The sequence below is a fragment of the Kogia breviceps genome, chromosome 5 (genome assembly GCF_026419965.1).
Source record: "Kogia breviceps isolate mKogBre1 chromosome 5, mKogBre1 haplotype 1, whole genome shotgun sequence".
In the NCBI taxonomy this organism is placed as follows: Eukaryota; Metazoa; Chordata; class Mammalia; order Artiodactyla; family Physeteridae; genus Kogia; species Kogia breviceps.
This window is the reverse complement of record NC_081314.1, coordinates 51,636,032-51,662,061: the sequence shown is the minus strand read 5'-3', so window position 1 is coordinate 51,662,061 and position 26,030 is coordinate 51,636,032. Positions and strand designations below refer to the sequence as shown.

General features: G+C 36.3%; 2 protein-coding genes across 2 annotated transcripts in view; both read left to right on the top strand.

The window, feature by feature from the left end:
• Positions 1 to 14,878, top strand: part of WDR49 (WD repeat domain 49) — a 140,417-nt gene extending 125,539 nt beyond the window's left edge. The window contains 1 exon segment of the mRNA XM_059063910.1: positions 14,748 to 14,878. Within this exon segment, the coding sequence (XP_058919893.1) occupies positions 14,748 to 14,878 (131 nt within the window).
• Positions 14,879 to 23,074: 8,196 nt separating this feature from the next.
• The window catches only part of SERPINI2 (serpin family I member 2), a 29,843-nt gene continuing 26,887 nt past the window's right edge, over positions 23,075 to 26,030 (top strand). The window contains exon 1 of the mRNA XM_059063656.2: positions 23,075 to 23,324. Coding sequence (XP_058919639.1) covers positions 23,078 to 23,324 — 247 coding nt within the window. The 5' untranslated portion in view covers positions 23,075 to 23,077. The remainder of the gene's footprint in view (positions 23,325 to 26,030) is intronic.

Here is a 26,030-nt window from a genome sequence, read left to right as displayed (position 1 = left end):
ACAAATCATTATGTTTTACAACAAAGGCTATAATAGAGATAAGCACTGGGTACTGTGGGATCACGTGGAGGTTCATAGATGATTTTTCAGAGAAACCAGATTGTGCCTGAGCTAGATATTAAAAGTTAAATTGATATTAGGTAAGAAAAAAGGGGGATGATATTTCTGGCAAAGGAACAGTATATGGATGGTGTGCTAAGGGGGCTATGAGTAGTCCCAAATGGCTGGGTTCTAGAATTAAGGTTCTAGAATTCTAGAATTCTGGTTCTAGAATTAAGGCCAGAGAGGTAAATGGGAGCCAAATCATGGAGCACCTGGTGTACTGTGTTAAGGACTTTGGTATTTATTTTACCAGAAATGAGGAACCATTGGAATGTTTAAGTCAAGTATTCTGAATTATCCCATTTTATCTCTTCTATTAATTCTTCAGTTTTTAGATCTCTTTGTGTTAGCCTTTTAGTAATTACTCTAGAGGTTACACTACTTTATTTCTTTTTGGGGTACTAGGCTTCCATCTGAGATTATTTTCCTTTATTCAAAAGAAATTTCTTCAGTATTTCTTATGATGTTGGTCTGCTGGTGAGTAATTTTCCCAGCTTTTATGTGTCTGAAAAATTCATTTATTTCATTTTGACTTCGGAATGATTTTTTCACTGGGTTTAAAACCCTAGATAGCAGTTTTTTTCAACTCTTTAATGATACCATCCCATTGCTTCCTTGCTCCTATAGTTCCTGTTTAAAATTCCACTCTTCATATTATTGTTGCTTCTTTGAATGTAATTTTTTTTTCTGGCTGCTTTACAGATTTTTTTCTTTATCCTTGTTTTTTAGCAGTTTTATCACAATGGACATAAATACACTTCTCTCTGTATATATACTGCTTGGGGTTGATAGGAATCCTTGAATACATCTTTCTTCAATGTTGAATAATTCTCAGCTATTATCTTTTCAAATATTGTTTCTTTCCAGTTACCACTCTCCAGTCCTTCTGGGATTGCAATTACACATATGTTGGATTTTCATTATATCACAAACATTTCCTATGTTCTTCTCATTTTTCCATTTTATTTTCTTCTCTGGGCTTCATTTTGGATATTTTATATTGACTTATCTTTGCATTCACTAGTCCTGTCTCTTTTGCCAGTCTCTTTTAAACCCATGATATCAGTTCCCAATTTCAGATTTTATGTATATGTGTGTGTGTGTGTGTATATATATATATATATATATATATATATATATATATATTTCTAAAATGCCATTTGAATCTTGTTTATATATATATTCTAATACTCTGTTGAAATTACTTCTGTTTTCATCCATTTTGTCCAAATTTTCTCTCTGTTTTCTTTAACATATTTTTAATAATTTTAAAGTCCTGGCCTGCTAACATCAGTATCTGGGTGATCCTTGGATCTGTTTCTAATGTCTATTTTTTCCTCTTGGTTATTGGTCACATTTTCCTTCTTTCTTGCAAGTCCTGTAATTTCTGTATAATTTTTTATTATATGGCAGAAATTATGTGTTAAAGATATACAGATAATGAACTTAACATTTTTCCTCTTAGGCAGTGCACCCTTTCCTTAGCTGGACAGAGAGCATGAAGGGTGAATCATGTTAATCCAATTAGGGATGGAGTTCGGTCAGTGCTGGGTTATGGCTTTAGTTAGACTTTGTTTACTTTCAGTTTCAAATGTTTGTTTTAGGCCTCTCTCTGTAGTGGAATATTGTGACCACAAGAATCATTAATCTGCCCCCCCAGTCCAATCCACAGCCTCCCACACTACCCCAGCACTCAGAATATGTCCTGTGGGGGAACCCTGGCCATAGTTACAAAGTTTTCCCAAATTCCAGTCCATCACACCAACCCACATAGTCATCAAAAGCTCTTCTGATTTTCCCTTCCCTTAGAAAATCTGTCTATGGCAAGCCTGTTTCTTAGCAATGCCCAGACATGATTAATCCCCAAAGGGAAGGAAAGATTTGGCAATCTCAGCTCATCTGAGAATGGTTCTACTATCTCATGAATTTTAATATGATAATATTTGTTTTCACAGCTCTCTGAAGGCTTTAAGAATATTATTTCTGTAATTTACCTTTTTTTTTTTTTTTCTATCTGGTGCAATGAGAAGGAAGACCTGTCACTACTTATTAAATCCTATCCAGAAACAGAATTCCTGTTGAAATGTTTAAGCAGGCAAGTGACATGACCAGATTTGCATTTTAGAAAGCTTTCTGGAAACTGTGTAGTTGATGCATTATAATGGGGCTAGACTGAAGGCAGCGTATGTATCAGAGTGGTGGGAACTTGTTGTATGATGCAGCTATCTTCTTTTGAATTTTCACTTTGCCTTCTACTAGTTGTTTATATCTCGATAAATTAAATAAGCTACAAAGTCTCAGTTTTCTCATCTGTAAAATGGGGCTAATGGTACCTGCTTCTTGGAGTTGTGTGGGTTAATTTTAGCACAATGACTAGCACATAATAAGCACTCATAAATGGTAACTATAATTATTTTGATGATAAGGGGACCCTAGAAAGGAAGTAACTATTAATTTGAGAAATGTTACAGAGGTAGAATTTAAAGGATTCTGTGCCCTGATGAGATGTTAAGACATGTATGACTATCAGGTTTCCAGCCCAGATAACTGTGTCAAAGAGAGGCAGTTACTGAGAGAGGAAATATAGGAGGAGAAGATGATTTAGAGTTAGTTTTCAGAATATGTTGAGTCGGAGGTACCTGTGGGGCATCTACCAAGAAAAGCTAACACTTTTCCAAGAAACTGACTATAGTAGCGAGGAAAGAAAAAGAACGGTAACTGAAGAGCAACTACAGTCAAGGCGTGTTTTAGAATTAATTTTATTTTTCAGTTCATTTTTTCTTCTGATTTTAGATATAACATACACACATTATAGAACATTGGCTAGTTAGCAGCAAAGAGAATTCTAAAGAACACAGGGATAGAAGATCTAAAGAGAAGCCACTACTCCCAGGCCTGAGATAGACCAGGGAATATGCCCACCTAAGCTAGGGCGGAGACCCAGACCTTGTGCAAGAGGGCTTATCACCCTGTTTTGCCACCTGGCAAGGTGGCAGAGCTGCTGCAGATGGAATTTGCAGAAATCTGCTCTCAGGGGCGTCAGGGGAAGCCATCCACAGGGAGGTGCTGTGTCTCAGAACTCACTGCAAAGCCATCAAGGGGCTGCAGGGGAGGCTGTTCACAGGGAGGAGTCACACTGGCGGCCCTCTGCTTGCCTCCTGGGGTATTACAGAAAGTCATTCATTGCATGCTGGCAGACAGGTGGCACTCTGCTGCAAAGTCACCTGGGAGGGTGGCAAGGGAAGCTGTGGCTCTGGAAAAGCCATCCTTGCATTTCACAGGAGTCTGGAGCTGCAGAAGGCACTGGAGGAGCTTGGTCCTGGGGAAGTCATACTGTAGGAGTCTAGTGCTGGAGGAACTGCCCTGCAGGAGCCTAGTGAGGGGAGCACCGGCTTGGAGAGAAATCCATTTCTCCTCCAGTGTCCCTCTAGTGCCCTCTAGTGACAGAGCTCAACATTGTACCAGCTGTCAAAGGAGAACCATTTACAAGACTCTGGTCCATTATCATGCAGGGAGCAGCGAAGAGTGGCTTTGGAGCTCAGGGGCAATGGATCATTGGCATAGTACCATCTTCCCTGGCTATTCATGTTTTTTATTCCACTCCTGGTCCTTTACATTATTTTATAACCTTTGAAATCACAATCTTTATTTCTACTCAGTTATAATGTGTTAACGATTATGGTTGTCTTTTGGAGAATTTCCATTTATAGAATGAATAAAACTTGGAAGACTCAAAGCAATAAAGGTATAGTAAGGGCAAAATTTCAAGCATAAACCTGGCTTCAAATCAAGACGCTACCACTTGCTAGCTATATGACCTTGAGCAGGTCAGTTAAACTCTCTATGCCTTAGTTTCTTCAACTAATAATGGGCATCGCATTAGTTACGTCTTCATAATGTTGCTGTGAACATTAAGTGAAATAACCCATGTGAAGCCTGTAGCACAGAGCCTGTCACCTAATAAGAGTTTGATACATTTCTTTTTTCTTTTTTTTTTTTTTTTTTTGCGGTACGCGGGCCTCTCACTGCTGTGGCCTCTCCCATTGCGGAGCACAGGCTCCGGACGCGCAGGCCCAGCGGCCATGGCTCACGGGTCTAGCTGCTCTGCGGCATGTGGGATCTTCCCGGACCGGGGCACGAACCCGCGTCTCCTGCATCGGCAGGCGGACTGTCAACCACTGTGCCACCAGGGAAGCCCTGATACATTTCTTTATTGATGGTATTTTATTATTATTATTCCACTAAATGTCTCTTTGTTATAGGAATTATTATTGCCCCTATTTACTATATAAAGAATCTCTGGCATAGACTCTGTGGGGTAGAAAAAAGAGTTTAAATAACATACCTAGTCTCGCATAGCTAGTAAAAGGTGGACCCTAGTTGAGAAGTGTCCCTGTTTTACAGGTGTCCATTTATTAATATTTCTAGGTACAGCCTCCCTTGTTCAAATAACGTTGAAATTATAGTCCCTAGGCAACCTATTCTTAAGTGGCTTTCTAAAACCAGCTATTTCACTATAATATTACCTATTTTTATCACTTTCATTTAAAATTGTTCATCTCCTTTTTCGTAGGAAGCTACTGAATTTAAAAATTATTATTATAAATGAGCACTTAAAAAAAATCTCAGTTACTAATATGTGCCCTCCTCCACACTATCATTACAGAGTCTACCTTAAGTCTTTGCCGTGCATTTTACACACATTCCTGAAATCTCCATAATTACAGTGTGCTGAAGGTTATTTGGCAATTGTATGATGAGAGGCATTTTGCCAGACTTACTTTCAACATTCTAAACTACCGCTTTGGAACTTGGGACAGTTTCAAACACTTTATAAGCCCCAGGTGACTTTTCAGTTTTGCCTACTGTGTGTTTAATGTTCTTTTGTATTTTCTTTCTTTCCCTTTCAAGTTGAAACATCTTTCACACTCTCTCTTTAGCTTCCAAGTTGTTCCCCATGGGTTCTCAAACAGCTTGAAACCCCTTTTTGATATGCTTTATTCAAAAAACTGGAATCTACTTAGAACTGGCTCTGGGTCAGGTTTTGCCAATAAATTCCCCAGAAGTCATCATATTGTACCTATAAAATCTTTAAAACTTCCAGCGTAGAGAAAATGCTGCATTAGTGATACTTCAGGTGAATTGTTTTGTTGTTGTTGTTTGTCAAAGACAAAATGTACGGGACAATTAAAGAGATGATTTTATTCAAGCTATTGCAACAGGGAGAATAGTCATTAAAGAGGAGTATCTCAAAAAAAAGGAAGGGGGCTTGAGCTATTATAGAGACAGGTCAATGAATCCATGAGTCTTATTAGACTTGGGAGGAGGGTGAAGAGAGTCTTATCTCAGAATGAGAGAGAGAAGAGTGGTCCTTTGCTGTTATCTGTTTCTGGAACGCAAGAGGGTCGGGCCATTTCTTAACTGCCTCCACTTTCTAGTTGCACAGGGTAAAGGTCAATGTTGTCAGCCCCCTTACTTTTGTTCAAGATGAATGATTACTGCTCATTGTTGAACAGCCCAGAGATGATCATGAATCTTCTGGGTGGGGCAGAACAGTGTCTGAGAAGTGTCTCTCAGGGACACTGTAGAACCCGTTGAACCAGATGTTAGGAGGGGGGGATGGTCAGTTGTTTTGGTGTCCTGGAGGTCCTGAGAGCAAAGGACAGCTGCAAGGTAGCACAGAGTCTGAATAAAGATTTGGGCTGTCAGGTTTTAGTTCTCAGTTTTAGACAGATGTGAGAATTGAAAAAGTTTGGAGGATTGTGGTCAGATATTGAAGAAAAGTGGGAGGATTGAAAATTTGGTAAGAATTGATCATTTGTGCAAGATAACTGTCCCTGACCCAATTTGCAGGTAGGTACAAAAACTGGTGTTTCCAAGGAAGGGGAGCAAGTCAGTTAACACTCTACCAGATGAGACAGAGTTTGCATATCCATGGTAACCTGCAATTTACAAAGAGGGGCAAAATAGTTCAAAAATGGTGAACTCAGCCAAAATCTGCCTACTCAGAAGGGTGTGCTTGAGACAATACTGGTTTTTCATTGATATACAAACTTACTCTCTATAATTCTTAAGCTACAGGTAAAAAGTATACACACAGGATTTTGGTAAAATCAACCTTATATATCTTTGCTTTAAAATACTATCTTAAATCTAGTACCAGTAAAGAAAAAGAATCAAATATTGTGGTAATCTTCTTACTTGAACAAATAATTAAATACAAAAGAATGCATTTATAGATATATTCATTTTTAGTAGGAAATGAGAGATTTCTACACATGATTCATGCCAGGAAATCTTAGATAACTGAAGATCCAGACTGAGCACAAAACTCAGAGATATCTTAGAAGTAAAAAAATCCTTCCTATTATTTTATATCTTTGTTTATATGATATCACCATAATTTGAGTCCTATAAAACAGAAGTCATTAACATGTGAAAAACATTTTTTTAAAAGATTCAAGAGATACTTCACATCATATGTCATCAGGGAAATGCAAAGTGAGAGAACAATGAGTTATCACTACACACGCATTAGAATGGCCGAACTCCAGAACGCTTACACCACCAAATGCAGGTGAGGATGTAGCGCAACAGGAGCTCTCATTTATTGCTGGTGGGAATGCAAAATGGTACAGACACTTTGGAAGGCAGTTTGGCAGTTTCTTACAGACTAAACATATTCTTAACATGCAATCCAGCAATCATGCTCTTTGGTATTTACCCATAGGACCTGAAAACTTATTTTCATACAAAAGCCTGCACGCAGATCTTTATAGCAGCTTTATTCATAATTGCCAAAACTTGGAAGCAACGAAGATGTCCTTCAGCATGTGAATGGGTAAATATACTTTGGTGCATCCAGACAATGGAATATTATTTAGCACTTAAAAAAAGAGCTGTCAAGCCATGAAAAGACATGGAAGAATCTTAAATGAATATTATTAAGTGGAAGAAACTAATCTGAGAAGGTACACACTTTATGATTCCTACTCTATGAGATTCTAAAAAGGTGAAACTATGGAGACAATAAAAAGATCAGTGGTTGCCAGGGGAGGAGGAGAAGAGGTGAATAGCAGGGGCACAGAGGATTTTTTTAGGGCCATGTAAATACTCTGTATGATATTATAATGAAGGACATTTGTCATTATCCTTTAAATATCCTTAAAATGTGCAACACCAAGAGTGAAACTTTAGGTAAACAATGCACTTTGGGTGATAATGATGTGTCAGTGGAGTTTCACCCTTACTAAAAAATATACCATTCTGGTGACTGATGTTGATAACGGGAGGGTTTGCATGTGTACGGGCAGGGGATATATGAGAAATACTTGTACCTTCCTTTCAATTTTGTTGTAAAAATAAAACGGCTCATAAAAAAAAAAAAAGTCTTAAAAAAAAGGTTGAACAGGTCCCAAGCACGATCATTTAAGAGCCATATGAAGACCACTAAAGCATTTTGATAAATTCTCACTACTCTGCCAACAACCTGTTGCTTTGTTACCTGATTGTTATACAGTGATGGGTGAAATTAAATGACAGCCTGGCCATCCTGATCTAGTCTATATTTAGGAATTAGAACCTTGATGTCAAAATGTGGGCAGTGGATATATCCTGGGCGTCACCCAGGAGCATGTTAGAAATGCAGCATCACAGGCCTCAACTCAGATCTATGGAATCAGAATCTACATTTTAACAAGACTTCTAGGTGATTTTTATGCACATTAAAGTTTGAGAAGCAGTTATCTAGAGGACTTAGAATAGGACAGAGGATGTGAATTGAAGAGAAAGTTTTCAGAATACCGTATATTCATAAACTAACAACAACTGGTCGTTGCAGTGCTGTGTTTACATAGTCGCTAAGTCCCTTCTTGCCAGGGTGCCTTTGTGAGGTTTGACACTGTTGTTCATCTGATATATAGCTAGTCTCCAATTAGGGGGCAAGGGAGGGATCAGATAATAAAGATTAACTTTGCTTTATGAAAATCACTGAATCATTTTATTTTAGTGAAAATGTTTGAATAGCTTCATGGCCACCACATCTTTCATTTTCATCGCTTTAAAAACACCTTTTGGTTATCATTATAACAAGTCTTGTTGGGCAGCCAACTATAAAATGAAGTGATTAATGTATAATGTCATCTTTTCCCAAGTGGGAAGTAGGGAACATAAATGGTTACCAATAACACTTGATGTTAATTTTTTTTTTTTTTTTTCTTTTTTCAGTGCACGGGCCTCTCACTATTGTGGGATCTTCCTGGACCGGGGCACGAACCCGTGTCCCCTGCATCATCAAGTGGACTCCCAACCACTGCGCCACCAGGGAAGCCCCTGATGTTAATTTTTAAGAGCAGGGGTTGCGTGAGTGGATGGATATATAGATAAGTGACATGGAGGACCAGCCTTCTATTACCATAATAGAGTCCCTCTGTCTCTGGAAGGCAGGAATTCCAAAGTGTGAGGAGTGATCCTGGCCCTTTACAAGCCTGGAGGTATCTTCATTCATTTGCTCATTTATTCAACAGATACATTTTTGTGACCATCTTCTATGTTTATACCAGGCACAATGCTGGGTGCTAAGGGTATATGGGGTATAAAGACAAACAAGGTCTTTGCTCTCATTGAATTTATCACCTAGGGTCATGATAGACAATAAATAAATAACTGAATATAAGAAGATACGTTTGGATAGTGATACTGATAAAGGGTATGAGGAAAATAAAGCAAGACAGTGTGATGGAACGTGACTAAGTGGGGAGCATGAGTGAACGTCTCTCTGACTGTTGGGCTGAATCTTGAAAGATAAGAGGAAGCAATTCCACAAACAAATGGGGACAGAACATTCCGAGGATGGGAGCCGAAGTGTAAAGCTTCTGAGGTGGGAACAAGGTTGGCACATTCCAGGGACAGAAAAGTCAGTGTTGCCAGGGTAGAGTGTGAGAGATGCTCACAGGGAGCACAAGATGAGGGTAGAGGAATTACGGATCAGTTCATGTGGGATGAGGTCGCCTGGGCAAGAAACTTGGGTTTATTTTAAGTGAGAAGGAAGCCTTTAGAAGGTTTAAAGATGGGTCCATTTGGACGCAATGAGTCCAAATACACTGGCTGTTACTAACCCTTCTGAGTGAACTACTCACCAAGATTCTAAGTAAGTTGTTGGACCCATAAGGCAAGAAGTTTAAGGCTTGAGGTCCCACATAACACCTGTGTGGGAACTTGAAGGTGCTTTAAGAGAAGCTGTATATTTGAATAAACACAAATGTTCTTTTCAAGGAGTATCCGACAGACTCCAGTCACAAACCGCAGGAACCTTGACAAACCAGTCTATTTGTCTCAATAAGAATGCTTCGCCCTTCACGATGATTCTGCCTTAAACAATGCACTTTATGGCAAGTGTATCAGTCAGGGTGCAGGGAAACGAGCAGGACCATGCATTGAAATTTATGACAAGGAATTGCCTTCTGGGATTGTGAGGGCTGGTGGAGCAAGTAAAAAAGGAGTAGAGCTGCGCCAGGAAGGAAGATCGTCGCAGACTGGGCACAGGCTAAAGCTGTTGTCCACAGGCAGTTAAAGGAAGACGACTGAACTCCATGAGCACAGGCAGAAGTTTTGTCCAGTGTTGGCATTTCTTTTCTGTCTTGCGGAAGCCTCAGTCCTGCTTCGAAGGCCTTCCAACTGATTTAAGTCCAGCTCTCCCAAATTATCCAGGATAATCTCCTTATTTAAAATCCATCGATTAGGAACTTAACTATATAGGCAAAATTTCTTCAGAGCAACACTTAGATTAGTGTTTGATTGAATAACTGGGAAGAGCCTTGCCAAGTTCATCAAGAAAACAAGTCATCACTGCAAGGTTAAAGACATTCTTTTATAATCTTAAACCGGTTCAATAAATGGTTAATGGTTTCTTACATGTATCATAATCCATGGCAGACTCACTTATATGCAAACATTATGCCATTAACCCAGCAGATGCTGTTACTCTGAATAGTGAGAGGAATTGATTACCATTATTCATTTAGAACGTGTTAGGTTAATGACATGGCTTTTGCCACATAAAGGAGATTGCTAGTGAAGCTAATGTAGGTTAAGTTTTATAAGCCTTATCTACAAAGTCCCTTGTGAGTATTCGCGGTTTCTGGGAGTTTTAGGGTGTTCTGCGTGAAGAGAGGAAGCCAGGTTGCAAGTAGGAATCATTTCCAGGTAAGCATTTCAGGTACCTTTCCTAAAAGAGACCTGAGAAGAAAAATACTCAGCTCTACAAAACTCTAGTAATTTGTTGAGATTTATTTTCTCATTCTAAGTACATAACCACTTTTATGAATAATTTTGTATTTGTAATTTTATGTTTATTTTCTTAAAGAAAGCTCCCCAAATTGTAAGCTTCAGGCCCAGGAAACAGGTATCTGCCCTTGCATATGAATTGCATATGAATTTTTTATCATTTGTTTTTTAACTCAGAAAAATAAATTATCCCTGGTATTAGGCCAGTGAAAAGGGTTTTCATTTGTAACTTTGCTTATGAGGTAGGTCCAGGTTGCATTTCTGTCTTATTAAAAAACAGAATATGCTGTTTTTCATATACTTTCTTATATGAAAAATAGCATATATTCACACTGATCAAATATTAGAACATATAAAAAATTATTTAGTGAGAAGTCTACCTCCCTTCCATGATGCTGATCTGTCCAGTTCCCACCATTACCTCTTTCTGGCAACCACTACTGCGAGTGTCTGTGTATCCTTTGAGGGTTTCTTCATGCATGTATGATTTTAGATTTTGATCCCTGCTTTATTTTGATTTTGATTTGCCTGGTATACTTTTCCCATCCTTTTATTTCAAATTTTCGGAATCATTTTATTTTAGATGTGAATCGGGGTTTTGCCTTCGATCCAACTAAAAAATCCATTTTTAAAAATCATGAAATTGAGCACATTTAAGTATGTTGTTTATTAGACAGTTTGGTTTTGTATTTCTCATACTCTTTTCTGCTATTTACTGTTTATATATTTTTTGAAGTTTTCCCTGGACCTGTAATCTTTTTCTTTGTTTTTATTTGAGGGGGGGTGGGTGGGTGTTATATGTTTGTTCTGGTAGTACCTTTATACTTATAGATTCATATAATTATAATTGTTGTCACCGTTTATTTTTCTAGGGCAGTAACAATTAAATCGATGCTGACGGATGATAAGTGAACATGTTTCTTCATTCCCCTCCCCCTCTTCCACCACACAATTTTGTTCAATAATATGATTTTTCTTTCTGCTTTTGTTTTGTTAAATTTGCTTATATGGCTAGTACTTGACTTGTTGGTTTAAGTCCTTTGTCTCTCAGCTGTTACTGATCTATCATGAATGAAACTTCTTTCTGACTTTCCCAATTTTTGTTAATTGTATCATTTCTACCTTGTCAGGCATGTGGCATTTGCCTTCTAATTTGTCATCCTAAACTTTATGTTGTTTTAATCTCACTTCTACGTTAAAATATATTTGGTGCTCACCACCAGATCTTTTCCTCAGTCATTTCTCAGTTTATGTTGTAGTAATTTCCTTAAAAAGGACTCTTGGGAACAATAGTCCATGAACTCCCTGCATGTTGAAACTATTGGAAATTTTCAGATTTGATGGGCAGTTTGGGTGTTTATAGTATTCGTACCTCACATGTTCTTTCCATACTTATCTTGTGGGAGTTGCTCTCTTTACTGTCTACTGGTATTGATCATTGCTATGAATATATCAAATGCAATACATATATTTCTCTTCTTTTGAGTGACTTGATCATTTTGCTTGGCTGCCAAATGATTCTGCCTTTATCTTTAAAGTCTAGTAACTTTAGTAGGATATGCCTTGTTTTTGACTCTTCTATTATTCCTGGCACAAGTCATGTCCTTTTTTTCCCCCAGAGCAAGAAAAGTTAGGTCTTTTATTTATATCCTTTTTGCCTCCAACTCCTTCTTTCCACTAGAGATATCGCCAAACTCCATCTTTGCCACAAATTTTAAAACTTGTCTCAGGCCAATAACAAAGATTGGCCATCTCTAAGCTATACAAGACATAAATTATACCAAGAAATACCAAATTTACCAAGAAATAAAGGGATCAGGATTTTGGAAAAGTGAAGACACATTAATAAAACTGTGATTGTGTTTGGAACTGAGTTTCCAAAAATGCAGAAGCAAGTCTGAAGCTCCTGCAGCTTCACTGGTCATTTAAAAGTTCCAAAATATATGCTATGGGCTGAACTGTGTTTCCCCAAATTCCTAACCCCACAGCATCGTATAATGTGACTCTATTTGCAGATAGGGCCATTAAAGAGGTAATTAACAGTATGTCCTTTTTATATATGTCAGGTTGTCTCTTATTTGAGGAAAGTTTTATTACATGACACCTTAAAATATTTCTGCTTAATTTTTCTTTCTTAAGGACTCAGCCCATTTATGTATTTGTTGGGTCTTTTTTCCCTCAATATCTATTATATCCCTCTAATTTGTTCTGTTTTTAATTTTCATCATATTTGTTTTTCTCACTCATACACTCTACGCTTCCCATTGTGTTACCATGCAGTCTATTCTCACTTGTGATATTTTTTTCCTGAGCTCTGCCTGCTGACATTTCATCACTTCCCGTTGTGTCTTCATCTCATCCCTGAGATAAAGGGACTTTTGCTCTGTGATCTTCTTTCATAGAGACCAGGAGCGTTTTCAAGTTTTAAAATTTAATTTGTGGCAAAATGCTTAGTAACAATATTTGTCCAATGGCAGCATGTTCCTGGTGGCGATCTATGTATTGATTAGTTTTGCTGCTCTTTTAAAAATTCATTTTGTTTAGTTTTTAATTTTGCTTCTAATACCTTTATGTCCATGCTATGGCCGTTTTTAAAATTTACCCTTTTAATCAATTATCTTTAATGAGTTTGGTTTTCTTAGACTTGACATTTGTAGCAGGTCCCTGGGTGAGAGCCTGCCTGGGACATGGGATCAGTGTGGCCTTCAAGTTTTACAACCTACAGAGGCGGGCTGCTTTTAGCAGAAAATGGCTCGTGGGTGTGATTCTTTATATAGTCCTGCCTCATATGTTTTGCTGAACCAAATGAGGTTGGGGGGAGCTTTTGCTCCCAGCCTTCTTCACCCCGTGTAGCATCCGTAGATATAAATGAAAGTTACAGCATTTGGACCTCAGGGTGAGCCCCTCATCTTTAGTGAGCATCTCTTTGCCAGCACTTTCTGAAATGCTGCAGCTGCTGCTGGCCTTCTTATACTCTCCATGCGGATCGATTTATCTTGTGTAACTTCTGCCCAATCTCAGCTGTTTGGCTACCCTTCTTCAGTTCTGTAGGCTGCAGGTTACATCTACCTTTGGGTTTTGCTGAACATGGAATTTGTTCACGGAGTTACTTCCCCTCATTTTCTTGTTTTTTCTTGTATAATATCCAAGAGCAAAGGGGGCAAGATACTGACTTTTATAGTTACGTTTGTATGAGAAGTGGAGTTTTGTTGTTTTTCTTAAATCCAGATATATAAAGATGCCTCTATACTGTGAGGTCATTCAATGTTCATGTAGTTTCTTTGTTTCATAATTCTCGGCTTGGTATTTAAAGGGCCCCTCAGTCCAGCTCCAATCTCATTCTGCTTTCCTCTCCTTTATGTTAAATTGTACTGAATTACTCAGAGTTACCTGAAGAGTAGCTCTGTTTCTCCATACGTGTATTTACTTTGTTCCTTCTAGTTGACATTTCCTTTCCCCCTTGCAAACCCTTCCTCATCTCCATGGTCCTCATTATCAATGAAAATCCTCTCTGGGCTTCAAGATCTATCTCAAATAGCATCCGATTCTTAAAGCTTTTTCTCTGATCTCTGCATATTGTTATAAACTCTTTATATGTTTAACCACATAATTTACATTGCTCATATTCTCTTAGAATGGTATCATATTATAGATGAGATTTTGGTTATTTGGCTACTACTCCTGCTTTCTACCAGATGGAAGGAAGCCTATGACTTAGTCATATTTGTGCCCCATTATGCCTGAGCACAGTACGTAATATATTTTCAATAAACCTTTGTTGAAATGACAAAATTTAGCAAAAGGCCAAAATTATTTTTTTGAATGCATGGCACAGTTTCCTCCCACTTCTCCTGATGCACATATAACCATTCATGGGGATAATTTGGCTGTTCTTCTTCTGAAGCCACAGATCCCTGCAGGTCAAACTGTCTTATAAGGATGTGATTGCAGATGTCCTTGTTTAGTCATGCAGACAAACTGTGTTTTGATGCTTTTAATTGTCTTATTTCAATACAGAATAATTTGTTCTTTGCTTTTTATGAGTCCTTGATAGCTGTTAAGTAGATTAAAAAACAAAAGTGGAAAACACAAGCTTCTTTAGACTTCTGTTAAATGGTAGATCTCTATCATGTTATAAATACATTAATAGGACAAACTCTGTTAAAAGTTAACTTTTAAATTTAAACAGGACTAAGTGGAATAGCAGAAGCTTAAGAGGAAATTTTCCCAGAGCACTCTTGGTTTTAAGAACATCCACATTTTGAGAAGAAGTGAAATTTGAAAATTTCTCCCCACTATTTCATTTAATTGGATCTTTTGCCAAGTATAATTTATATGTCATTTTCTTCATCATTTTGTAGCATTGAAAGCAGTATTTGATGAGAAAAGCCTATTCCTCAAAGAAATTCTGGATCGTGAACAAAGAGCCAGGCAATTATGTCAAGACACAAGTAGTGATGTGAAGATAAAAAGGAATAAGAAGCCATTATAATTGAAAGAAAAATAAATATTTCATGGTCACATAAAGTATGTATATAAAATGCAAAAAAAAAAAATGGAATCAAAAATATTGCTCCTTTCTTTTACTTTATATTTGAACTTTAGGAAGCTTCATTTTGAAACAATGTTTTAGTGCTGCTTTTATCCATCACCTTTCACTTTCTCTGCATTTTAAATAGAAAAATATGACTAAAGAGGGGGACAATAGCAATTGATATTATCTATTCTCAAGTGTTTTTATATAAAAAATGTACAACTCCAGAACAAAGTGTTCTAACCAGTCACACTTCTTGTTGCTCCTATAGATAAATATTTTTGGTCAGTTTTCATTGTAAAATCAATTTGCATTGAAATTAAATATGTACTGACACAGTGAATATCTATATAAACTTGACTTAGGAAAGCATTCAGACTTATATACACTTTCTAGGTTTTTAAAAAATGATTCTGATAATGCAATTAAACCTTGTCGATAGCAGCTATTAGTATTAATTTTTTTTTTTTTTTTTTTTTTTTTGCGGTATGCGGGCCTCTCACTGTTGTGGCCTCTCCCGTTGCGGAGCACAGGCTCCGGACGCACAGGCTCAGCGGCCATAGCCCACGGGCCCAGTCGCTCCGCGGCATGTGGGATCTTCCCGGACCGGGGCACGAACCCGCGTCTCCCGCATCGGCAGGCGGACTCTCAACCACTGCGCCACCAGGGAAGCCCAGTATTAATTTTTAATGACTTATATTTATCCTTCTATGTACTTCTTGAGAAATTACTACATATGTTCAACTTCTATACTTTGTTATACTATACTCTAAAATTGAGAGGCATAGCACACCAAAGAGGGAATAGCCTTGGGGGAAAAATAGGGGACTGGGGCTGTGTAAAAGCTTCATTTTATGTGTAAGGTCAAGTAGGGACTGTTTGGTTCTGAAACACATCACTTTTTTGATCCATTTTTCTTTATAAATATTATCTACTAGGCAACCAGTATTCTTATGGTACATTAACTAATGTGTCCTGTAGGAATAATTAATCAATTCATTCACATAACTTTAGTGTTTTTTTGTATTTTAAAGACTCCTTTAAAAATACTTGTTTTTTAAGAATTTTGCAGTAACACACACAAGTAAAGGAATTGACAATATGTAAGGGTCTACGGTCTACTCTGTCCAGTTACTGCAAAAGTTTATCATATTTAAACCTCACAATAATTGTGTAAGATATATCTATTTTAAGGTTAAAATCTGAGATTTGGATACATTAGGAGAGTGCCCAATTATTGATGGCAGAGTTGGGACTGGAGCTTAGATCTGTTTTACTCCAAAGGCCATGGTTTTCACCTTTGACTATTCTGTTCACACATTTCTTATCAGTATAAAGTCAGTGGAATGAACTCTAACTGTAGAATTTTCCGCATCGGTGGAGTAAATGCTTTAGCTTGGTAGAGAGGGTGGCAGAAGAAAGATTTTCAGAAGACAGTTGCCTATTTCATCTACATTAAGTGAATCCTGAGTCAGACGTTGTGAGTTCTATGAATATTCCTTCTCCTTCTCATTGAATGACAATCACATATGGGAGAGATGTAGGAGAAAGATATTTGGAAGAATCAATCTCAACAAATGTTGGAGAATGTTGTCAGAGCAGTAATGGTCCTGGAAACCATATTCTAGAGGAACAAATAAAGAAATGGGGAGGTCTGGCTTAAGAAAGAGAATTCATGGGAGATACAAACTATCCTCAAATATTTCAAAGCTGCAGTGAAGAAAGAGAGTAGAACTGACAGGCACAATGCTAAGAAGGCAGATTCTAGAATTTCTTCCTAATCCCTGTTGTACTTGAAAAGGTTTCTTATTTTCCCTTTCCTTCCCATCTTCGCTTCTCATCTCGGTACAGAATTGTTGGCAGCAGGCCCACTGTACAGCTAGGAAAGGAAGTAGGAGGAGCTGAGAGAAGACCCAGCAGAAATAAGCTTACTGGACCCAAGAGTATGGGGGGGGGGGGTCCATGGGAGAGGGAATTAGTGGGTGGGAAGGCAGAGGAGTGAGTGGAGATGACCAGCATAGTTGGGAGATTGGTTATATTGTACAAATAAATATTGAGTAAATAAATGAATAAATTAGTAAATATATAGAGGATAATGAGAGCCGAGTATCTCACTGTTATAGAAGGTATTTATAAAATTTGAAAGGGAGAACACTAGAAACAACCCTGAGATTTGGGATTGGGATTACACATATCAGTGTGAACTCATGATTTTAGATAGATAGATAGATAGAATGAAATGTTTAGGAGTGATTGAAAATTGTGATTGCATCTTGCTCTCAAATGATTCAAAAAATACTAATTATAATGTTTATATATATTTATGTACACAACAAACACACCACATATATTTATCTACACACACACACACACACACTATATATATATATATATATATATATATATATATATATATATATATAAGGAAAAAGAGAGAGAGGGAGGGAAAGAGAGATTAGGTATATAGATAGAGCACACATATGTGGTGAAATGTTAACAACTGAAGAAACAGAAGGAGAGACGGAGATGGTAGTTCTTTGTATTATATCAGCAACTTTTCTGTAACTTTAAGGTATTTAAAGTAAATTATTTTTAAAAAATAAAAAATTTTGCCTTAGTCCAAAGGGTTCCTTGAGATGTCAAAGCAGAGGCTGAACAACTCTCACAGGGATATTGCAGAGAATTCTTGAATTAGTTGGCAGGCTTGATTGGACAATCCATCATTTCAAACTTAGAGCATATGATCCATGAATCATAGATTGGTGACAGTACAGTGGAGTGAAATTTGAGCCTTATTTCCAGAAATTTAAAGGAATATTAAGATGTTAAAGAGATGTAATATGGTTACCAAATACTTCGTGAAGGCCCTTTTCTGCATCCATCCATCCATCTATCCCACCAGTTATTGAAGGCATATGCAAGGGACTGTTTTAGATACCAGGTATACACATATAAATAGAATACACTTCTCCTGCCATCAGCTTTCTGGGGTGAAGGCACATAAAATGCAATGGTTTTAAAGTAAAGATTGAATGAGCCTTCTAGTTTTTTCTGTTATAATTTGGAAATTCTTTTAGTAGACCTATTTTATATTTTTTTTAGCCCTGGAGATGACTCTGTTTGAAGTGATTGTTCTGAAATAGCTTGGTTCGTGTAGACAGAACTTCTCTCTGTGGCCTACTACATGTGCATATGGAACTATGCTGTGTGTGACCCTAATTCATTCTTAGTTAACTTCAGAGCCTATTTTGTAAAAGGAATTAAGAGGAGCTGTCTCAGACAGCTCATTAATAGAGCTGTCTATTCTCTATATTTAATGAGAATAGAACTTTTAAGGGTATGAAAGTCTCTTTTAATGTTACTGTTTCTAATAATGTGGAACAAAAACACTCACAAAAGGAAAAAATAAAAAGACGTTTAGTTATTATGTCTTAACTCTTTTATGTCTTACAGCATCTAATTGTGCCAGGCAGGTAGCAGGGTCTCACCTATCAAATGTTAATAGAACTGAAGACTTTATAAGCTGTTTCTGAAATTAACATTTAGGTTCAATTATTTAAGAGCCATTTTCCTGCAGTGGAAAAATGGCAAAATAGGATGTGCCATAATTTTCAATAGGCTACTTTGTTTGTACTGTGTAGACTTACACTAAATATAATTTAGCCTGTTCTCTTTACAGAACATTTTCCTATTATCACTCAAAATATATAGAGCAAACTGACAAAGGAAAGAATGCCTGAAATTAATCCATACTCAGATGGAAGAATTAACTTTTATGTCCTTTACAAATGAGAGCACTTGCTTATATGTTTTTAGTTTGGAATTAAATACATTTTTACTTAAAAAAAAACTACAAAACGCTAAGAAAGATAATGAGATTGAAGCTGCAACCCCTTGCTATTATTTTTATACACATTCAAGTGTATTTTTTACAGTGGCGGTAGTGATGGTATTATCACTTTATAGCAGGATTTATAGCAGGATGCTTTGGCTCTCACTAATGAATGTTTTTTTTCTTGATGATCTAGGAGCAAATAGAGTTATAGAGAAAACAGATTTGTGAAAATATTTAAAAGGTTTGCAGCAATATTTTATGGACAATCATGGTATCTTTATTGTCAGTTAAAAGAGCTTAAACCAGGGAGGAGAAATTCATGGCCATCGCTTTTTACTACCCAAGAGACAGGAAAGTATACATTCTGCTGGAACTGCTGTAACATGAGGTTCTTACCAAACAACTTAATTAAGTGAACTTACTAAGACAAAGTGTCTGTCTCTGTCATTGGAAGGAAGAGTAATGGCCTTTCCCTGGGTAAGTCACATTATGATCTGAGTAATGTACAGACATAATAATTTGGAAGCCAAGGGTACTTGTGATGGATATTCGCTGGTGTCACTGCATGGGTAGAAGAGCGTTGACTGAATGATAGCCTTAGGCATTCAGACTTATTTATGGATTGCCGAGTAGAACAAGAGGAATGATAATGTTCTCGTGTTGTATAATTCTGTGTTTGGAAAATTATCTCCAACAGCGTTAAGTTGAAGCTGGAATAGAGTTTGCTTATGTTAGAGTAAGTAATACTAGAATATAACCCAAGATTTAGAAAACATTTAGAGATGCCTAGATGGGAAATTAAGAATTTTAGTAAATTAAGAGATTATGGCCTATGACTGTCATCAGGCTTCTATGGCCTGAGCTATAGCCCTGTTAGGACAAGGAAAGAGGTTAACAGGGTCCTTGCAAAAGTTTTTTTTTAATGAATTTTTTTAAAGGTATCTACATTCATTTTATTTCTTTCTCATAAATTTATCAGAAATAATATTACATTTAGCGATCAATAGTGAATATTTGTTTAATTGAAACTGGACCAAATTTTCCCTTTCTCTTCTCAGAGGCCTCTGATGAATAACACAATGTGTTTAATATCTGTTTGTCATTGAGGTGAATTTTTTTATAGTATTTTTTAAAAATTTATTTATTTTTGGCTGTGTTGGGCTTCTCATTGCAGTGGCTTCTCTTGTTGCAGAGCATGGGCTCTAGGTGCACAGGCTTCAGTAGTTGTAGCACGCAGGCTCAGTAGTTGTGGCTTGTAGTCTCTAGAGCGCAAGCTCAGTAGTTGTGACGCACGGGCTTAGTTGCTCTGCAGTATGTGGGACCTTCCCGGACCAGGGCTCGAACCCATGTCCCCTGCATTGGCAGGCAGATTCTTAACCACTGCGCCACCAGGGAAGTCCCTGAGGTGATTGATTTGAACTAGAAAAATGAGATCAAAACCCATTCAATTATACATCCATTTTTTATTAATAACCTGTTTGTAGAGAAAATCATGTAGAATTTTAAAAGCATATACAAGTAACACCAATGTTTATTATCAAATTATTCATATTTATTAATATCTTGATATTATCCTGATAATTTGGTAAATCAATAATCTTAATCTGGTGTTTTTGCTCAACATAAAGACTATATTTCTTCAATATTCTCTCTGTTTCCTAAGGATTCAAATGGGCCTTGTATCCCCAGGAAACTCCTCTGACTATTGTATAATTTGATGAATTGTTGAGAACTCTATAAATGCAGCAGTAATTTGTCTCTGCAGTTTGGACTTGATTTAACTTTATTCTTTTTCTTATAGGCATTCTGAAATATTTATGATGGAATACATTGGTAATCTGATATGGGAGTTCTGTAAAAAACAAAAAGAACTAATTACTAGAAGATTTACAACCACTGGCACATTCTTCCACATTCTGTTTCTACTTATAAGAGAAGTGAAATAATGGATGAAATAATAATTCAAACTTAATGATTTTTAAAAATTCTATTGTTTTCTCCCTCAATCTTTGCATATTTCATAATTGATCATTAACCTGGTCATGTTAGTCCTTCTGTACAAATGTTGTGAACACCTGCTTTGGTTTTAGAGGAATTAATCGAGCAATGTTCAAGATAAGTAGGGTTGGCCTTGACTGATCAGGTGTTCCATGTACTAGTGTTTCCCAGCAGGCACACTTTAGCTGTAACATTACAGTGAGCAATCAGAAGCCAATTTGGGGTAAGTACCTTGAAATTAAATAGTGTTTGAATGAAGTATGTATGCAACAACATTGACCATAAGTGTTTAATAGAGTAAGGGAATGGCATTTCAATTCACTTTGGTGCAGGTATTATTTAAATGTATCAATTAACACATTACTTTTATTTTCCTTAAAAGATTAAATTTCCTTAAATTTTCACTACAAATTTGAAGGTTAAATTCTTATAAGACTATTCATCAGGTTGCTTAGTTCACCAGTACTTTGTGTTTTCTGATGAGACACGATCCAAAACTCAATGAGATAAGTGAATTTTTAAAACAATTTTTTTGCATGAGCTTGTAGTTTATTAAGGGCCTAAAAATTTCCTGGGAGAAATGGATGCTCAAAGAATACACATTTTAATTATTAAGACTGTTAATAATGATAGGGCAACTCCCAGATTCTACTACTAGGGAAAAATTACATCCTTCATAATATTGCTTATTATTCTAACATAAACCAAGTACTTAAAAATGGGCCAAATGAATTGCCACTTGATGACTTAAAATTTTTGATAACATTTTGACTACTTATATATCTACAAACTGATATTTTGGTCAGAAATCTGAGATATTGAATATATTAGAAAATGATACTCAGAAATTTATTTTGCATGTAAAACATCTTTTACACTTTTACATTTACTATTGTTGCACTACCACTCACAACCTTATGTAGTAATTTAATCTTCACTAAGACATTTGCTTGATAGCATATATTTATGTTTGCAGTTTATCAACACATTATTTTCTAACAATTGCTTTGGATTGTGTTTTGAGGTTTTTTTCTTTGTAAATTGTATATCTAAGTTTAACTACACATATTAGAAAAGAAATGGAAATATCTAGATAATGACTCTACAACTTAGTTTTGGAAAATAATTGACTGTTAGTAATCTTTATGTATAATAGTGATTCTTAGCCATTTAGGGGTCATGGAAACCTTCCTAATAATCTGCAAAATACACTAGAAATATAGTTCTTCATTTCTTTAAGGCTAACAAAACATTATTCCGGAGGTTTTCATATTTACGTCCAATAAAGGGTTACTTCCTAGTAACCTATTAAACTAGTAGGAGTTATTGAAAGTGACTAAAATGTATTATTTGTAAGGTAAAACTAGTGTTACTAAAATTTTAAATACTTTGAAATTTTATTTAAAATTTATTCATTTAAAGTACTTAAAATTTAAAATACTTCAGAGTCAGTATTCTACTAAGTCTGCAGTAATATTGTAAAACTCTTTCTGCTCCAGATGTAATGAGATGGTTGAATTCCCTGGAGTTTTAGTGGAGAGCAGTTTAATACGGTGTCATTAGTGTTGTGAACTGATTACAGTTTTCAGTCGCAGCTTTCTTATATTTGTTAATTTATTTGTCAAATTATTCTTTGATTTTTTAAAAATTGCTTTCTTCATTTCTTGTTATTGTACCATTTATATTTGATTGTAATTTTGTTTCTTTATGATTTTTTTCTGAGTTTTTAAAACCTCTCTTTGAAAAAGTACGAGGTGGGTTTGGAGGTTATTTCACCATTCCGTAAAGTGTGAGACTTGTTGCTGTAAGAAGTTAGCCAGATTACTCAACTGATTTAGAATACTTGAATTTCCTAATATTATAGGTTCAAAACCACACTGGAGTGTGTTCGGTTTTTATTCCATTTCTCCTTTTGTTCTTTAAACTATTTTAGAGTAATCTGAACAGAAATTTCCCTTGATACCAGAGTTGCAAGTATCCCATTTAAAACCATGGAAAAGATGGAAAGAACTATCACATAGCTGTTCAGAGATAGTATTGCTATTGATAATATTCCAGCATTATAATTCTCCTTAAATTAAAAAAAACTGCAGTACATCTGTACTGCTTCTTAAATGCATATTAAAAATGCTATTAGCACATGGCCTATTTCTCCTAATAGAAGATATTTAGTCTGAAAATTGACATTAGAATCTTGTGGCAGTTTGTTCTAATAAGACAAAAAGTTCTAATAGATAGAAGTCTTTCTGTTGAGCTTACTATGGTAAACTCTGATTCTTTTGAAAACTAATAAGTTTTGAATTAACCAATGCACAGACGTCAAAATGGATAAGATCTTGTTGTGGAGTCTCCTATTGACTTTTTCTGGAAGTCAAGCCTCAAGCCCCTCGGCTCAAAGAAATACTGAATTTGCAGTGGATCTTTATCAAGCTGTTTGTTTATCTCATAAGAACAACATCATAATTTCCCCTTTTGGAACAACTCTGGCCCTTGGAATGGTACAACTGGGAGCAAAAGGAATAACACAACAGCAGATAAGACACAGTTTAAAATTTCAAGAAACCTCAACTGGTGAGATTCTTACATATGATTATTTATACTGAATAAGATCTGGCCAAATTTATTTTTAAACTATCAGAGGAGCTCAGGGTCATAGAACTTTAACAAATATAAAAAGTTACAAAAAGAATGAAATTATAATAAAATGGAGAATTTTAAATGCAAATAATTTTCAAGGTAAATAATTATAATTGTTTCTTAATGAAAATATTACCAAAATAATTTATTAAAAAATTAATTCTGTACACATGGAAATTGTGACTATGTCTGTATATTTTATTCTAGCCTGTTTTAGCCAGTTTTAAGTGAGATTCTGTTGTGTGCACATGTGTATGTGTATGGGTAGATATACACCCATATATATGTATACACATATTCTTCTACTAGCACTTACTGTGTTCTGATCACTTTTTCATATCATGCAACTGCTTCAGAATGTAGTTTTTAATTGCTGCATCTTCTTGCCTCTGATGAAAACATTATTGCATACTCACCTAACCCTTCCTCATTAGGTAATATCCAATACTTCTCTTATAAAAATGCTTCAGTGAGTACCCTCACCCAGAAATCTTTGTGTGCATCTCTTATTATTGTGTAAGCTTTTTTTTGTTTGTTTGTTTTTGTTTTTTTGGTGGTACGCGGGCCTCTCACTGCTGTGGCCTCTCCCATTGCGGAGCACAGGCTCCAGACGCGCAGGCTCAGCGGCCATGGCTCACGGGCCCAGCCGCTCCACGGCATGTGGGATCCTCCCGGACCGGGGCACAAACCCGCGTCCCCTGCATCGGCAGGCGGACTCTCAACCACTGCGCCACCAGGGAAGCCCTTGTGTAAGCTTTTAAAAATTAGTTTTCAATTAGAATTTAACCTTTTCACTTAAGTGAGATCAAGAAAAAGCATTCATTTACATATTTTAAAAGCTTATTTAATAGTTTGTAAAGAAAATTTTTAAAAAGAAGCATTTATATAACCCATTGCATGTGAGTAGTTGTTTTGTAGCGTCCCAAAGGCCTATCTGAGATACTGTGTCGATACTTTAGTGCTGGTATCCCATTTCAGGGGGTAGTTGTTCATCCCCTTGGCTACCCCGTGCTTCCAATTTCCATTTTAGTTTAAAATGTTTATATCACTGTCAGATACTGTGTCCGAAACATCAGAGGTGACTTCCAGATTTTTGATTTGGACATTTAGTCACTGTAACTGTAACCAATTTCAGTATGTTTGCCTTAGCACAGAGTAGTTCTTTTTAGGAAATTGTTTTTCTGAATAAACTATTTACAAGGTTTTATTTGCTTTGTTTTAAATAAAGGCAGTTTTATGTAGAAAAGAAGTTGGTGATAGTGAAGTTAATTGCCAGAGTTTTCCTTTGTGGATAATGTAAAACGAAGCCACTGTGTTGCAGATCTAGTCTTCATTGTCTGTATTAATTTCAGCAAATCCCACTACACAGTCCCAGACACATTTATATCACATGATACCGCTCTGGAAAGTAAGAGAACATCTATGAAGATATGTAAAGTTGATTCCACGATAAACTAGCAAAATTAGAGCCTCTGAAATGTAAATTACTTTAAATGAATCCATCTTATAGAGGAACATGGAACAGAGGAACAGAATATTAACAACTCTGGATTGTGAATATAATAATAATCATAGTAATAATAATGATGACATTATCAAACATATATATATAGTGTACCAGTCACTGTTTTATGTGCTTATCTCATTTAATCCTCACAATTACTCTGTGAGGCAGACATAACCCTGTTATACGGATGAGGATACCGAGTCAGAGAAAGGTTGAGTAACTTGCTCAGAACTAATTCTAAAAATGATTCACTGAGGGTTATAGGTCACAAGAGCAATAATGAACATTTTAATATTTTCTTTGAAAGAGTATATATGGACAATTAAACATTTACCTTTTAACACACGTAACAAAATCTACCAAACTTACTTTCTATTTTACTTCATTAAGGGAGGGAGAAAGAAGCATGGATGGAGGATAAGTACAAAAAGAAAAGAAGACCAACCCAAAAGGGAGAAAATATAAATATTAAACTCTGGAAAATAAAAGGAAGGGAAAATTAAGAAATAAAGAAAAAGAAGACACAGAATTAAGGAGGGGAACAGAGAGAAAACGTGCAGGAAGATGAAAAGAAAGAAAAGCAAAATGGTGTTAAGGGTAGAACAAAGGGTGTGACAGATCAGAAGGTAGTGCCTGGCAGAACCATATTGGAACCCAAGACAAAAAGAAAAATCAGTAACAATCAGCCTGTCTTTATTTATTTAAAATTTTTATATTTTGTTCATCATGGATTTCTTTGTGTTAATATTGATTTTAAAATATATTGCAGTAAATATATTATTTATCCTGATTACTGAATTTGTTGGCATCTCCTTAAATTTTATGTCAAAATGAGTGTCTCATTGACCCATCTTGGTCCTGGCCCTGCCTTCAATTCACTCTGATTGTCAAACGGTGCTATCTGTTCAGTCAGGCTATATCTTACTTTTCTGGCTACCAACCTGTTTCACATCTAAACTGCTTATTCTTCAGATGGGCACACAACTCCTAGCATCCTGCCCCCACTGGAGCTCTCAGTATCTTCACTTATCCTTCTTTCCCCATTGCCAAAGCGTCTGCTCAGAATTTACCTTCTCCAGTTTACTGAGCATCTGATAATACTCCATTTTGCTTTGCCTCTAATGATGCTGCTT